The 15,941-nt window shown below is 37.1% G+C and overlaps 2 protein-coding genes across 4 annotated transcripts; one reads left to right on the top strand and one right to left on the bottom strand.

The window, feature by feature from the left end:
- Window positions 1-2,977: 2,977 nt before the first annotated feature.
- LOC107789017 (uncharacterized) lies at window positions 2,978-9,258 on the top strand. 2 transcript variants are annotated; one of them, XM_016610781.2, is made up of 3 exons: window positions 2,978-3,166; window positions 3,723-3,997; window positions 7,966-9,258. In XM_016610781.2, exons 2-3 carry the CDS (start codon window positions 3,761-3,763, stop codon window positions 9,115-9,117), a joined length of 1,389 nt encoding a protein of 462 aa, XP_016466267.1. In that variant the 5' UTR covers window positions 2,978-3,166; window positions 3,723-3,760; the 3' UTR covers window positions 9,118-9,258. The 2 variants fall into 2 exon arrangements, with proteins under 2 accessions (XP_016466267.1, XP_016466268.1); XM_016610782.2 differs by having other exon boundaries at window positions 3,160-3,293.
- A 2,050-nt stretch (window positions 9,259-11,308) lies between these two features.
- Window positions 11,309-15,539, bottom strand: LOC107789018 (proteasome subunit alpha type-4). 2 transcript variants are annotated; one of them, XM_075231859.1, is made up of 3 exons: window positions 15,402-15,532; window positions 14,169-14,968; window positions 11,309-12,301 (listed from the first exon to the last, which is right to left on the bottom strand). In XM_075231859.1, the coding sequence occupies exon 3, from the start codon at window positions 12,291-12,293 to the stop codon at window positions 11,547-11,549; it is 747 nt and encodes a 248-aa protein (XP_075087960.1). In that variant the 5' UTR covers window positions 12,294-12,301; window positions 14,169-14,968; window positions 15,402-15,532; the 3' UTR covers window positions 11,309-11,546. The 2 variants fall into 2 exon arrangements, with proteins under 2 accessions (XP_075087960.1, XP_016466269.1); XM_016610783.2 differs by lacking the exon at window positions 14,169-14,968 and having other exon boundaries at window positions 15,402-15,539.
- Window positions 15,540-15,941: the final 402 nt, after the last annotated feature.

Here is a 15,941-nt window from a genome sequence, read left to right as displayed (position 1 = left end):
AAGGATGGAATCTTTGATGAATGACTTCATTATCATGTTAATGATACTATTAAGTTAATGTAAGAAGTCTATAAGGGGTGATATGGATTATACGGATTCCATCGGAGCTTGCCGCTCGTCGTGACATAGTTGTGACTTGTTGTTGTTATATGGTGTCTTGTTATTAATATTTATATGTTACTGGATTTCTCTGGTTGTTGTTATTGGTATATGGTATTGGAGGAGTCCCTTGTTACATGGGAGATGCTGACCAAATTTACATAAACGAGCTACTAGTTTAAGTTGCGGACTTAGCCTATACTCAGCACTGATTTAAAATCTCTTTATGCTATGGTAGATTGAGTTGAGTTGTTTGAAGAATTTTTTGGAAGGTATTAAGGATTCAACAGAGTTAAGATATGTTAAAGCACTTCCTTCTTTCTTTTGGCATGATCTAAAGTGAAATAAACGTAAATGATACGCTATTTCATAACGGATCTACTCCTACAAACTAAGGCTCTCCATGTTGTTATTTCCTTATAAAGTTATTCTAAGCATGTATGTATGATGCTTCATTTCTATTGAGGTTAATATTGATAGTATGATTTCCATAACATTAATCGAAAGTGCAACGACCTTACGTTACTCCGAAAGGTTTAGAATGTGATTCCATGAGTCCAACATGCATTATATATATGTATCAATTTTAATCTACCGAGTCGCGCTATAGTCGGCCGAGTATGGTACCTATTATGCAAACACTGATCATTTGGGTTTTACCGAGCTTCACGTAGCCGGGTACGATTCTACCGAGCCTTACGATGGCCGGGTATGTTTTTACCGAGTCCTCTTCGAAACCGGGTACGATATGATGATGATGATATCGAGAGAGGCGTATGTTTTTAAAAGTATATATATATATATATGAATCATGCATTTCATGTCAGTCGCCATCAGAGACACTCAGATGTTACAGGTTGTATCTTTTCTATCTGTCTTTACATTACTGTTCTTATTTATACTTTTCTGTCTTACATACTCGGTACTTTATTCGTACAGACGTCCCTTTTGCCTGGAGACGTTGTGTTTCATGGCTGCAAGTCCCGATAGATAGGTTGACAGTCGTCCTAGTAGGCTATCAGGTCAGCGGAAGGTGTTAGTACACTCCACTTGCTTCGGAGTTGCCTATTTGGTCAATATAATTTGGACATGTATTGATTGGTATGGTGGGGCCATGCCCCGACCTTTATAACGTTTATGTACTCTTATAGACTTGTAGACATATGTCATGTATATGGACACTTGTATGGCCTTGTCGGCATATTTGAGTATACAAATGATCATGTCGGCCTTATAAGCCCGTATGTCACATGTATAAGTTTCTATATATTGTTGGGTCGTCCTATGTCTAGTAATCCCTTATGTTTTATCCTGGTTATCTCATGACGGCCCTTTTGGCCCATTTACCCATGATGGTATGATAAAAAAGATATGTTACGTTGATACTCGGTTGGGTAAAGCACCGAGTGCCTGTCGCGGCCCATCGATTTGGTCGTGACACCACACTTATCTTTGTTCCTAAGAAAAGTGTATCATGTTTTATGCATACAAAGTAAGTAATTTATTTTTTTCTATTGGATGAGATTTTTCATATTTGATTGATGCAATTGATTCATTTATTGCCTATAGTGGCTAGACTTGTCTATTGTATTAGTTTTATTGTTGTGATACATAATGGCTATTTAGTGGCGTTTTGAGGCATATGAGGCACAGAAATATTTAATGATATAGGTATTCCAATAAATAGTTTAAGTCTTTTTATGCTTTGCTTCTTTTTGTTCGTATTTAAGCTTTACATAAGGAAAGCACTCGGTTTGAGAGGGATTTTATCATTATAAATTTTCATTATATTGTCATGAACCAAACAAGATAACTCAATAATATTAAAACCTAAAAATTTAATGGACCAAAAATGACCTCATAGTATATGTGTGGGACCAAATATGCCATTCATATGAGGTCGTTTAAAATAAAGGTATATTTGGAACAAATATTAGACAGTGGGGCATATTTATGCCAAAATATTAACAAAGGGCAAATTCACTCAATTTTGCACAGTTCAAGGGCATATTTGGACTTTTTGTTTGATGTTTTAGTTCAATTTCTCATCTTCACAATATTTCATCTAGAATTCATCTAGTGATAACATGAGAATGGCACTATCTATTTCTTGTATCTCTATTCGATTTTATTTGAATTTGCTTACCCCTCCGAGGAGCTCCCCTATTTTGCTCCCTTGGTGACTTAAACCCATAACCTTAAGTTGGAGGCGGAGGATATTTATTACTTGACCAATTCTCACTAGTCTATCTCTATTTGATTTAAAAAGTTGGTCTTAACAGGGGAGGGGCAGTTTTGTGGAGCTAGTAAAAGAAAATCCTAATGATCATGATAACTATGCAAAAAAAATAATGAGTAACTATCTATTTAAAAAGTTAGTCTTAGGATTTTTTAGCAGTAACAATGCTAAAATATTTCTGACGATCTATTCAATTTTGTGGCAAATCCTGGTGATCGTCGTATGAAAAATTCTGGTGACTACTAGAAACGTTTCCCAAAATTTTGATTAAAGACTAATTTTTTAGGATTTTTTTTTTAACAGAGCTAAAATTTAAATAGCATCACCCAATTAAGTTGAGAACAAAAGCCCAAATTGACCTAATTATCTTAGTTCATCGGGGCAAGTGCATAGATAGCCATTCTTATGGATGATATTTAGATATTAGTCGGTACTTATTTTTTTCTGAAATTATAAACTAAAAATCTTAACTTCATGACAATTCAGGACATATTTATCGTAAAAAATTGAACCGAAAAATTAAAATTCAAGAAACACTGTCAAATTACTAAATAGTTGCCCTTTAAAGTGGCTACCTAGTGTCATTTCTACTAGTTCATCAAACTTTAGACAGGTTGGATCATGATCTACCATTGACCCAACTTATTTTTACCTCTTTAAATTTGATCAAACCACCTGATACTCCTACCCTCTCTTCATAGAAGGAAGAGTTGTTGTAGAATTTTGCTCAAAGACAAAAACTAAAAAAAAAAAAAAAAAAAAAGAGAGAGAGACGGTATTCTTCAAGGCAACAAGCGTCAACAGAAGCAGCAACCAACACCCTTTAAGGTATGTATTACACACATTTGCTATAATATTACAAACGGCTCGCCGATGAACACCTCCGTTATCTAGGGTTAGGGTTATCCTTTTGCCGGTGGAATTTCAGCTCCAGCGCGTGTCAATTTTGATGGATGTACGAATAACTTCCGCGCGTGGGGTTTTAGTTTGGATTCCTGACGATCACTCTGGTCATTGAATGTTTAATAAGCTGATTTGATAATGCAGTTAATGAATGAATTAAAGTTAATTAATCCGGACAATTCTACTGAGCTGAGCTAAAATCGAATTCACAAGTTCTCTAGTATTCAACTGCGTCAGTAAAACCAGTTGTTGATAGCCTAGATCTATCCATGATGCAATTCAAAATTTGAATGTGCTCCGTGTTTACTGAATTTATGATCTGAGTATATAATAATTGTACCTGTTGCATTACTCTTTTATTTTTATTTTTTTATGATGGTGGTGTCTGGGTCAGCTTTTGCCTTTGGTGGGATTTGAAAATGAGAACTCATGATTCCCCTCCCACTTCATTGACCTCACGTTGCATTACTTTCAATTTCAGGGTTGAAATTGGGAAAGGAAACAAATAGTGGAGCTGAAATGGCTCCGTTGGAGGGTGTGAAGAAGGGGGGAAGTATTGAAGAAGTAGCTTTGTGTAACTCACAAGGAAAATTGATATTTGGGAGGTACTCTGATGCAGAAATGTTAACTCAGCTGAAAAAACTTGCTCTAGATCCTTGTGATTCGAATGTATCACGTCAGGGAATTCGACCATTATGGAATCAGATGCTAAGAGTGCGAGATGTTATGGCTCTTGCTGATAATGACTGTTCGTGGGTATGCTCATTTATGAAGTTTCTTTAAATATTTACCTCTATAATAGTAGCGCTTATCTTCTTATCTTCGTGGTGTTGGTTACAGTCTTGCAGATGTGCATCTTTTTTCACCTCTAGGTACTCCTTTTCCGCGGAAGAGACTAAACTAAACATCAATGAACTGTACTGGAGTAATGGAGGGAAATAGTTTAAAACACAAAAATGCAGGAATTAGTATGACTGCAGCTGAAATATATGGAAATTACTTTAGTCGGTGACTTTCTTTTAAGTACTACTCCCTCCGTTTCAATTTATGTGAACTCATTTGACTGGACACGAAATTTAAGAAAAGAGAGAAGACTATTGAATTTGCGGTGTAAAATGAGACACATATATTTTGTGTGGCTATAAATCATTGCATAAAGGTAAATTGTTTCCAAATATGAAAAGAGGTCATTTATTTTGGCACGGACTAAAAAGGAAATAGATTCACATTAATTGAAAGGCACGGAGTATTTGTTCTTTATAATAAAAAGATAATAATGTAGTCCAATTATATTGCTAAACGAAGTTAAATTGTGAATGTCGAATATTTACCAAATTGATATCGAATACAAGTTGGATTAAAGTACATATAGATCATTTTTGAAGTAGATTTTAGAGTAGATTCTGATTAGATGGGATCCCATCTTGATTTCAGAGTCTCCAAACAACCCTCAAACTTGGAGTCTTGTTAAGTACAACAACAACAACCCAGTGTAATCTCACAAGTGGGGTCTGGGGAGGGTAGGATGTATATAGTCTTATCCCTGCCCTAGAAGGGCAGAGAGACTGTTTCCGATAGACCCTCGGCTAAAGAAAGGATGGAAGAAGTATTGATAGCAAGTAATATCAATACAAGGTATTTAGAAAACAAAACCTAAGATAGCAAAAGAGAGTATGAAAGAAGTACTAATAGTCAGTAATACAAGAGATGAAATGATAGCAAACTAAGGGCGTACAGAAGGCAAGTAACAACAGTACAAGATATGTGGTAATAGCAAACTAAGGATAAAAAGGATACTAAACTAACACTAATACTATTGAACTAAGGAAGTCACAGGGAAACGCTCGACTACCTACTAACCTTCTATCCTAATTCTCAACCTTCACACTCTCCTATCAAGGGTCATGTCCTCGGTTAGCTCCAGCTGTGCCATGTCCCGCCTGATCACCTCTTCCCAAGACTTCTTTAGCCTACCTCTACCCTTCCTCTTACCCCCCCCCAAGACCAACTTCTCACACCTCCTGACTGGGGCATCTGTGCTTTTCCTTTTAACATGCCCGACCATCTTAGCCTCGCCTCTCGCATCTTTTCCTCCACAAGGGCCACTCCCACCTTGTCCTGAATAACTTTATTTCTAATTCTATCTAACCTAGTATGTCCACGCATCCATCTCAACATCCTCATTTCATCTACTTTCATCTGTTGGACATGGGAGTTCTTGACTGGCTAGCACTCTGCCCCATACAACATAGTCGGTCTAACCAATACCTTGTAAAACTTACCTTTAAGTCTTAAAAGCACATTCTTGTCACACAAGACACCGGAAGCGAGCCTCCACTTCATCCCCTTGCTGCGATACGATGTGTAACATCCTCATCAATCTCCCCATCATTCTGAATTATAGACCCAAGGTACTTGAAACTCTCTCTCGTGGGAATGACTTGCGTATCAAGCCTCACATCCCCGTCTGCTTCCTGGGTAACACCGCTGAACTTACACTCCAAGTATTCTGTTTTGGTCCTGCTCAACTTGAAACCTTTAGACTCAAGGGTATGTCTCCAGACCTTCGGCCTCTCGTTAACACCACTTCGCGTCTCGTCAATCAGAACTATGTCATCTGCAAATAACATGCAACAAGGCACCTCCCCTTGAATGTGTCGCGTCAATGCGTCCTAGACCCCTAATGTAACCCCATCTCAACCGAATAGTATTCAGAGTTTCCTCCTGCTGCTCTTATCCGTGTCTTCGCTCCATTATACATGTCCTGGATCACTCTAATATACGCTACAGACACTCCTTTAGCCTCCAAACATCTCCATAGAACCTCTCTTGGGACTTTGTCATAAGCTTTCTCTAGGTTAATGAACACCATATACAAGTCCTTCTTCGTCGCCCTATACTACTCCACCAATCTCCTCACAAGGTGAATGGCTTCAGTAGTCGACCGTCTTGGCATGACACCAAATTGGGTCTCGGAAATAGATACACTCCTCCTCATCCTCCCTTCTATCACCCTCTCCCAAACTTTCATCGTATGGCTTAACAACTTGATACCCCTATAGTTGTTGCAGTTTTGGATATCCCCCTTATTCTTGTACAACGGAATCATCGTACTCCACCTCCACTCTTCAGGCATCTTCTTCGTTCTAAAAATGAGGTTAAACAACCTAGAGAAACAAATATATATTAAGTGGAGTCGCATAAAATTGGATGGACACAATATTATTTTTGGGCTAAAGAAATAAATATATATTACATTACAACCCTCTGACATGCTTTATGTTTTGAGTTTGTTTGTCCGCATGCATCATTGCTTCTGATCTGTGTCAATTCTTCCTATGTAAGTACGTTTAAAGTCTAATTTAGCCTTGTATGATTGGGAGTGTTTTGTGGACCAAAAAAGGGATTTGTTGGTTAGCCGTTCCAACTTGTTTGGGACCAGAAGCGTAGTAGTTGTTGTACTGATTTGTTGGTTAGCTGTGCATATTGATGAAAACACTTTTGGCACTATCCAGTACCATGAGTTTCACGTCCATCTGCCTGTTTCTGTAGAATAGTGCATGACCAATGATGATAAATCATAAATGACCAAAAGCAAAGAGACTTGGTCTATTATTTTGCCATTTCATCGTTTCCTGTCCATTATGTAGGTAATTGTACAGCTATGAAGCATGTATTTTTCACTGATTTATTCCTTTCATTTGCCTGCTAAAAGGAAGGCAAAAGAAGTTGTAGATAATAACCATAGATCTTATCAACTTCCATTGGATGCGATCATGTGAAGAACTGAAAGTCTAAAACAAATTAAGATACAATATTGTAAATGCTCATAGATTCTGTATTAAACCACTAAAAGGTACAAGTAATCCAATTGATGGATAAAGCTGCAAGCATGCCTTCCCCTCTGCACTGATGATAGTTTGTTTCTTCCTTGTATAGATAGATGCACATCTGCATCTGTAGATTTGATAAGTTTGTCAAAACAAATGTATGAGGCTAATACTAATTCTCTTTCGCCGTGGAAGTAGTTTGGTTTAGACTTGTACTCCAAATCATTATGCCTCATTGAGAGGCATTTAGTGAATCATTTACTGTGGGTTTTGTATACATTTCCTTGTGAATGAACGAATTATAATTGGATGAGCAAGCACATTTTCCAAAGGGATTGCTGATGAATTTTGAAACAATTGTATGCAAATGCCCATGTACCTCCTTCAGCTCCCAAACATCAATCCACCTTCCTTTCCCTCAGAGACATATTTCGTGAATATTCGGGGTTTAACTGATACTTCTGAAGGTTAGGAGCCATTAGACATTAGCAGTAATCTGAAGTTTGTCACCAGTGCTTGGACAGAATGGATAAGAGGGAAAGGCTGCATACATGAAAATAAATAGGAAATAGAGATTACTTGAGGGTACCACCGCTTTTTACCCCGCCATGTCTTTGCAGTATAGCTGAACAGCAAGATCAATTCCATTTTGTGTTCTTGATGTATCATGAGTGAGTGAGATTGAATATCCATGTTCTTGTGGTTCTCTTGAATTCTTTTAGCGTCTGAAAATTAGTTTCGGAAATTTTCATCCTTCAGGACATCACCCTGATTTAGTTGAAAAAATTATGTTCTAATAAGTTCCTGAACAACATCAAATGGTTCTTTTCCCCTCCCATTTTGCTGTAATTCTGCCATACTATTAATAACATATTTTCTTGATTCGTTTGACAGAAGAAAAGAAAACTTCAACAGTTTCTGAAAGATCAGTTGAGATCTGCTCCTGGACTTCCAGCAGAGAAATTTAACCAGAAAAGTAAATCAAAACTACGTAGAGGACAAGGGCATTTTTCTCATGCCTCCGGTATTTCATGCTTACTTAATTCAGTTAACTCTGCAAAAAGTTCTCGCCAAAAAAATTTCTCAAGTTCGCACAATGCATATAGTTTACTGGCATTTGAGGACAATTTTCAAGAGCAGTTATCTTCAGAATTCTCCCTCCAGAATGATGCAAAAGATTTTGGTCCTACCAGCAAGGATTTATCTTCCTTAGTTGATTCTGATGAGTCAGTAAATGGTTCAGATCTGATGAGTCGTGATAATCGGACCCCTTCCGTTGCCTCCTTGCTGACCTTGGATGATGCAATTCATAATTCAAGCTTGTTGTCTGTGAGAGGATCAAGAAGCAGATCTTTACAACCACCTCGTCAATCCTTCAGGTTGCTGAACTTCATTGGCGACCACCTTCAGAGATTTGTTATTCCAGTGGGGCCTCGTTTCCAAGCTGAAGTTCCAGACTGGACGGAACCAGCAGACAAGGATGACATTAATAGTAAAGCCATTGACTCTGAAGATTCAAGATGGTTAGGCACCCTAGTTTGGCCTATTGAAATCGGGAATATGGAAGTGTCTTCTAGACCAATTGGAAAAGGGAGACCTCACTCCTGCTCTTGTCGGTCTCCAGGAACCACTAACTGTGTCAATCGCCACATTCTTGAGGAAAGGCTAATTCTGCAATGTGACCTTGGCCCTGCTTTCTTCAGTTGGAAATTTGATGAAATGGGAGAGCAAGTTTCGAAGGCATGGTCATCCAAGGAAAAAGCGGCCTTTGAGTCATTGGTCAAAAGGAAACCAGAACCAAGTGGAAAGAACTTTCTGAAGCATGCAGTAAAGTCCTTACCACAAAAGACTGGGAAAACCATCATCAACTATTACTTCAATGTATTCATCCCCCGACAATTGAGCGTACAGAATAGGTCATCCAATAACTTAGTCAATATTAGTGATGATTTTGCTGATGACATTAATGACACAGGCATGCATAAAGGAAGTGAAGGCCAGAGACCTGAGGGTTTGAAAAGCCGATACCTATGTCGGCCAATTTAGTCCCTGGAAGTAGATAATCTAACAGGTTACTTTCCTCCTTTCAGGATGTTTGATAGGAGTGAACCTTTCGATGCAAGTATGATGTTTTAACCATGTTAATATCGGTTCAGTGAAGATCATTTGTTCAGCGCATTTTTGGTCTATGGCGTTTGTTCTACATAGATTTGAGTAAAGAAATGTCTATTTAGTATTAATCCATGCTACTTGTTCTAGCATGAAGTGTTATGTGACTATTGGGTTCAATTTCTACTACTTAGATGATCTACTCCAGCAGTAAACATTGAATGGGAGTTTACTGTACTTTCGTTTAAGAATTGGATTTGTAACTTGCCATGGGCTTATCTCCATTTTTCTTGAACAGGGGAATTCAAGTTAGAATTTTACCAAGTTCAGGTTGATTAAAAAAAAAAAAACTGCTACAATGTTTTCATATTCGTTCTTCCTCCTTTATTTTTTTAATTATTTTTGTTTGCCCTTCTCATCACCCGTATCAGTATTACTAGTATTGTGATTCTTTTCTTTGCACTTTCTAATTCTGTACTTTTTTACTACTACTGTTCCAATGAAAAAGTTTGAGCTGATGTGTCGGCTCAATAAGGATACCCATGTGAATTTCCTCTTGTTCTGTGCTCGCTATGGTCTTACGCCTTAAAAGCATTTTTTTTTTTACCTACGCACAAAGGAAATATTTTGTTGCGAATGAACAAAATATTGAGGAATTGTCCTTGATTAGAATTATAGATACGGGCCTTTTCCACAGGAAAGTGGAATCTTGTATTCCAATAGAAGCAGAAGTGATGTGAATCATTCAAGAATTGAAGTCGATTTACTTTATAAAAAGAAGATATCAATGAACTTCTATGAAATGGTTTCACGGGATTCAACCAATTGTCTTGATCGTGGAATATCATTGAGAAATAGGAATCCGGGTTATCAAAGGATTTCCTGCGATTATTTCTAGTATGGAATGAGTCAATCATCCACTTTGGTATCTTATTGAACAAAAATGGTGATATTGTTCCTCAATTGGACCTTTCAATTCATAGATGTAGATGTCGGACCTATGAATATGATATTTCCGAAACTCACACAGAAAAAAGGAAGTGAGTTAGACAAAAAGAAAAGCAACTTCGACAAAAAGAAACAAAGTAGCTTAGTTGAAGTATAGGTCATCCATCAAATCTATTTTGATGGAGTTTTTCTAGTATGTAATGAGAAGACTAGTAGAGGCAGAACAACTCGCCCTTTTTGAGCTCCTTTTCAACTTGGATATAGTGTATAATATGACCTCCTTTGTCAACTTGGTTATAGTGTATAATATTTGCAAAGAAGAAACAAGGAACAAAAGATATTAGGGTGAGAATACTCGTATAAATAATGCTCTTGAGAGTAGATTTATTTAAGGTATAAGAAAGAAAAAAGAATCCCTATACAAAATTTTGCATGACTATTGTAGTTTTTTTTGTTTTAGAATGATTAGGCATAACTAATATAGGTTTGCTTTGCAACAAGTACTAATTCAACCTCTGTATAATTGATGTTGTGTTTGGTTTCGGCATACCACTCTAATGCAGCATATAGTTTCCATTTTCAAACTCTGCATTACTTGCTGGCATAACTAAGCACCACGTATGTATCATTGTGTTAGATAAAATGTAGAATAAGAATACACGTACAGTCAGACCTCTCTATAACAACATCCTTATATAACAACCATTCGTTATAAAAAGCCATATTTTTCTCGGAACAGATTTTTATGTTATGTTATAATATATATCCTCTATAACATCACTTTACTATAGCAGCCAAAAAATATCGGAACAAATGATGTTGTTGTAGAAGTTTGACTGTATTAACAAAACTTGAATTAGAATATTTAAATATAAAAGTGCCTCTAAAGTAGGCAATCTTTGCATCACAATTCTTCACTGCATAATAATCTTCTATTCTTCTTCACTGCATAACGATCTTTAATTTATAGAAAGGTCAATGATGTGTTCTCGTTCAAATTCATCATTTCCAGAAATTCCAACAAAGCTCCATCACCTGGAGAACTTAATACGATTGGGAATATAATTCTTCCATAACTTCTCAGCTTAGCTCTAGAATTTCTTCTAAACGCAAAGACAACACTGAGCCCAAAGAAACTTTCTAAAAGCTACTGCCCGTCGTATTACAGAAAACAGGATATGAATAACTGAGGATTTAAACCTTAATATCACCTTCAAACATAGAATTTGCATTAGGTCAAGCCACAAAGCAAGTCTGAAAAGGGTTCACCATCTTAGCAAGTGAAATAGAATCAGAAAAATCTCACGGGGTATTTTTAAACACGAATTTTGTAGATGACCTTGCAACATAATTATAGAACTGAAAAAAAAAATATGCAAAAGAGAAAGCCGAACCATGCCCAAATTTGGTGAATGACTCTAGGCATCTGCTGCAGGTTGAGTTAATCCATACTGTACAAGCAATTTGTTCAGGGATTCTGGCGAGTGCACCTGGTATTTGACTTTACCATTGACAAGGAACACCTCTGCTAGCTCAAGCTTCTCTGAAGTAAGACTTGTACTGTCCATAGTCTTACTGAGAACCTTCAGAACAAGTTGAACCGCTTCCTCTCTTGTGATCTCATCCTTGTAGTCCTGCTTCAACATTGACTGTGCTGCTTGATTGTTAGCACCGATGGCTGCTGCCTTCCAACCACCATAGTTACCACTTGGATCACTCATGTACAGTTGGAAACCATAGTTCTTATCCCACCCTGCAAAGAGAAACGAGACACCAAATGGACGAAGCCCACCAAACTGTGTGTAACCTTGTTTGGTATCGCACAGAGACTGAACTAGCTGCTCAACAGGCATTGGTTCTTGATAAGAAAAAGTATACCGTTGAGCTTGTACTCTAGCTGTGTTGATGAGGATGTTGGCATCTGACATTATTCCAGCCACAGCACATGCAACATGGTCATCAATCTTATACATCTTTTCAGTGGATGTTGAAGTCTGAAGAAGCTTTGAGGTAACCTTCTTTTCACCTACCAAAACTACGCCATCTTTAGCTAAGATACCTATTGCACTCCCTGCATTTCCAATCGCTTCCATTGCATATTCGACCTGATATAAACGACCTTCTGGAGAGAAGATAGTTGTGCGGCTATCATATCTTCTAGACATTGTATATTCTGCAGCAAGTAAACCAACATAAGTTCATCCAGTACTTTTTAGATCTAATGACAAATTTATAGTGTATAAATCGAATAAGTTGTAAAAACTTCCAGAACAATAAAAAGACACTAATAGCCTGTTTGGCAAGCTTTTTTTGGGCCAAAAGTGTTTTTTTTGGGGCCAAAAGTGTTTTTTTTGGGCCAAAAATTGAGGTGTTTCGCCAAGCTTTTAGAAGGAAAAAAAGTGCTTTTGAGGAGAAGTAGAAGCATATTTTGAGAAGCAGAAAAATGTAGCTTCTCTCCAGAAGCACTTTTCTGAGAAGAACTTTTGAGAAAAATACACTTAGAAGTAATTTTCAAAAGCTTGGTCAAACACTAATTACTGCTCAAAAGTGCTTTTCAAATTAACTAGCCAAACACAAACCGATTCTCACCAAAAGTACTTTTTTGAAAAGCACTTTTGAAAAAAACACTTCTCAAAATAAGCAGATTTTAGAAGCTCGGCCAAACAGGCTATAAGTTCTGCTCAATCCAAGCTATCAAAAAGAACTTTGCACTCATGAATTGTAAACATTAATGTCCACAAGTGGAAGACCCTGCAGTGACTCACGTGTGAAACAAAATAACTTTGAAGCATAATATCCGAAGGCAAATTGACTGCACATGAAGGGAATATGACAATTAAATAATTCAACTTCTTGGGTGCATTTGCAACTCCGATCTACAAACATGGATATAGATGCATATGATGACTTAAATATATCTTCCCTTTCCTTAAATGTTTTTAGTTTGCTGCACTCATTTGCTGCAAAGCTACCAATTATCTGTCAGCTTATGGAATCACCATTTTAAGATATCATGCATCTCGGTCAAGTTAATGGAGTCATCTAGTTATTTCATTGTTCCCATTGAAGGGGTGGGCATCAGTCGGTTAGGTTTTGCAAAAGTTTACTTTGGTCTTTTGGTTTTTGGTTTGTCGATTTTGATAACCAGAACCGAACAGTAGTAATTTCGGTTTGGTTTGACCTTTTTTCATGTTCGGTTCGGTTTTTCAATTTTTCTTCATCTCACCATCTACACACAATTATTCCACTGCCAGCACCGTCCGTGCACCCGTAACCATCACTATTCACTGGTCAGACCACATTCAATAAAAAATTCACACCAGCCACTGTCCAACTCCACCCAGCTCCATCGCCATTTTCCCAAACTCTCACATCAAACCACTGCAACGCCACCTTCCTTCATTAAGTTGATCACCATCAATTTCTTTCCAAAGCCATTCTACTTCTCATAAACCACCATACCTCTTCTCTGAAACCAGCCACAACCACCATTCAACAAAACTAGTGGCTCTCCAATTCTTTTTCTGCTCGCCCGTCTCTCTCTCTGAACCAATTCCATATGCATCACTGAAATACTCACAGACAGTCTCAAACACTCGCTGCATATATTTTCCATTACTCAGAAGCATCATCTAAAATCACCAAAAACAACCAGTGACATAAGCTTCCTTCTCTCAAAAACCCACTTGACATCCATCTTCAACAGAGGACCACGAAAACCACCAAGCCTCCGCCCTTTCTTGATTAAAACTTTGGTTTTTTGGTTCACCCGAAAAGGGTATCCTTGAAACCGACATCGAACCGACGTTATAGAAAATTAAACGTGAATCGAGAATAAACCGAAAAACCAAAATTTTCAGATTAGCCGGGTTTTTTGCCCCCTTCAGTTTTTCCGGTTTTATACCCATCCCTAGTTCCCAAGGAGTAGACAGAATGGTTAGCTTGGTTTTTGCAGAAGTAACTCATAGGTACGTGCATATGCATGTTGCCAAAAGGAAGCAACAGTAATTAGAGTAAAAAACAAAGTAAATACGGAGTACCATTGCGGCTTTGTCATGCAGCTTCTTCAAAGTTACATTTTCTTGAGACATCCTTTTGGAAGGCAATCTAAAAGTTGTCCTTGTTGCAGCGTTTCAAGGTAAATTGGGGATACATCTTTCAGATGAGAATACAACTGCAGACGAACTTTTAAGACAGGATTTGTATGTTTACTAAAAGGGACACTGGTCACAGCAATCAAACACGCATATCAATAATCTCCTAACGACAGCCCATGTAACCCCCCCCCCTTTCTCGGTCTATCTCTAAGCACATTGGATAGAACCTAGTGCCAAGCAAAAGGTTAACAATTTTCCCTGCTTCCCAAAAGAGAAAATTCCCACCCCATTCCTCTAGCATATCTACTCCTCCTTTTTCCCTATTCTTCTCCATTTAGGCCTATCATTTTTATGAGTGAGAAATATCCAAGTTTCGCCAGTAATATCTTTTAAATTCTACTTTGCATTTAGTTGTAGTTTCTATGTTGTTATTTAAAAAGCCAAAGTGTAAATTCATAAGCAATCCAGAAAGCATCAAGGTTATATGCCAACATGATTGAAGTGCGTTGTCCAGCAATATCACCTTTAACATGATTATCTATTAGTACTTCTTTAAAAGTGAAAACAAATTTCAGAAATTAATTTCCCAAAATCAATGAAAACTTTTTTTCCCTTTGGATTGAGGTGAGCTTAAATGGAACGACATTCAAAATAAGGACACATAGTGAATCCCAACTTCCTCGGGACTGAGGCGCAGTGGTAGTTGCTATTCTTTTCCATTGGGTGACTTGCTTGAATTTAACCTGTTCAATCAACTTTTATAAATCAGCTAATATGCACTTACTATTGTCTCCACTTATCAGTTTCCAGTTAAATATCTTCTACTCCTACCTTTCTCTTTAAGTACTTTCATCTAACGACTGAAGGCATACCCCCCCCCCCCCCAAAGCCTGATTTCAGCACTAAGTAGATGAATAAAAAAGTGATTAATCAGTACAATCAGAACCATCCTACACTACGAAATAGATATGCTCTAAATGAGACCTCACATTTTTGCATACATTTCCAAATTTCACATCTTTTCTTTACAAAAAAATCTGATATACAGAAATTAAAATAAATAAAAAGATATAGGAAAAAAGCTAGTATATTGTAAAACAAGATTTTCACAATAGGAAAAAAAAGAATAATAAATATTGAGATTGTAAGCATTGTCGGGAAAAGATTAAAACTTACAGCTGGATTTCGCCGGAGAAAGAGATGGAAAGAGTATCAAGTGTCGACTTGCCGAAGAAGAAAGAAATTGGGAGTTTGAGACTTTGAGTCCAATTTTTGCTATCCATCTAAAGAGACTTGGGCTTGTGAGTATGTAATCCATAGCACCAAATCAGCCTATATAAATTAGGAATGTTTGCACAAATAGTCGGCTAAATTTATAATTTATTTTTTTTAGTCGATATACAAAATTATATACTAATTATATATAATTATACATGAATTCATATATATATACCTTTGATGTCTATTTTTAGTTTAACTAGTTGGGTGGTGGTTAATTTTTCAAAAATTAAGGAATCTCGAAACTATACTCCATCTTTGAGTTTCAGAGAGTTGTGATCATCACTTTGTGTATTTACATGTGTCCATAATCCAATGTCTCTTATTTGTTGTTCTAATGCAATTGTCGATAACATTATATACATGTGTACGTGTGTATGTGTTAGAAAATGTACAAAAAGTGAAAAAGTAATATTAAACCAACTGCAAAATTTTATC

The sequence above is a fragment of the Nicotiana tabacum genome, chromosome 2, assembly GCF_000715075.1.
Source record: "Nicotiana tabacum cultivar K326 chromosome 2, ASM71507v2, whole genome shotgun sequence".
Taxonomy (NCBI): Eukaryota; Viridiplantae; Streptophyta; class Magnoliopsida; order Solanales; family Solanaceae; genus Nicotiana; species Nicotiana tabacum.
The sequence above is the reverse complement of the archived record's forward strand: the minus strand, read 5'-3'. Positions and strand labels throughout refer to the sequence as shown.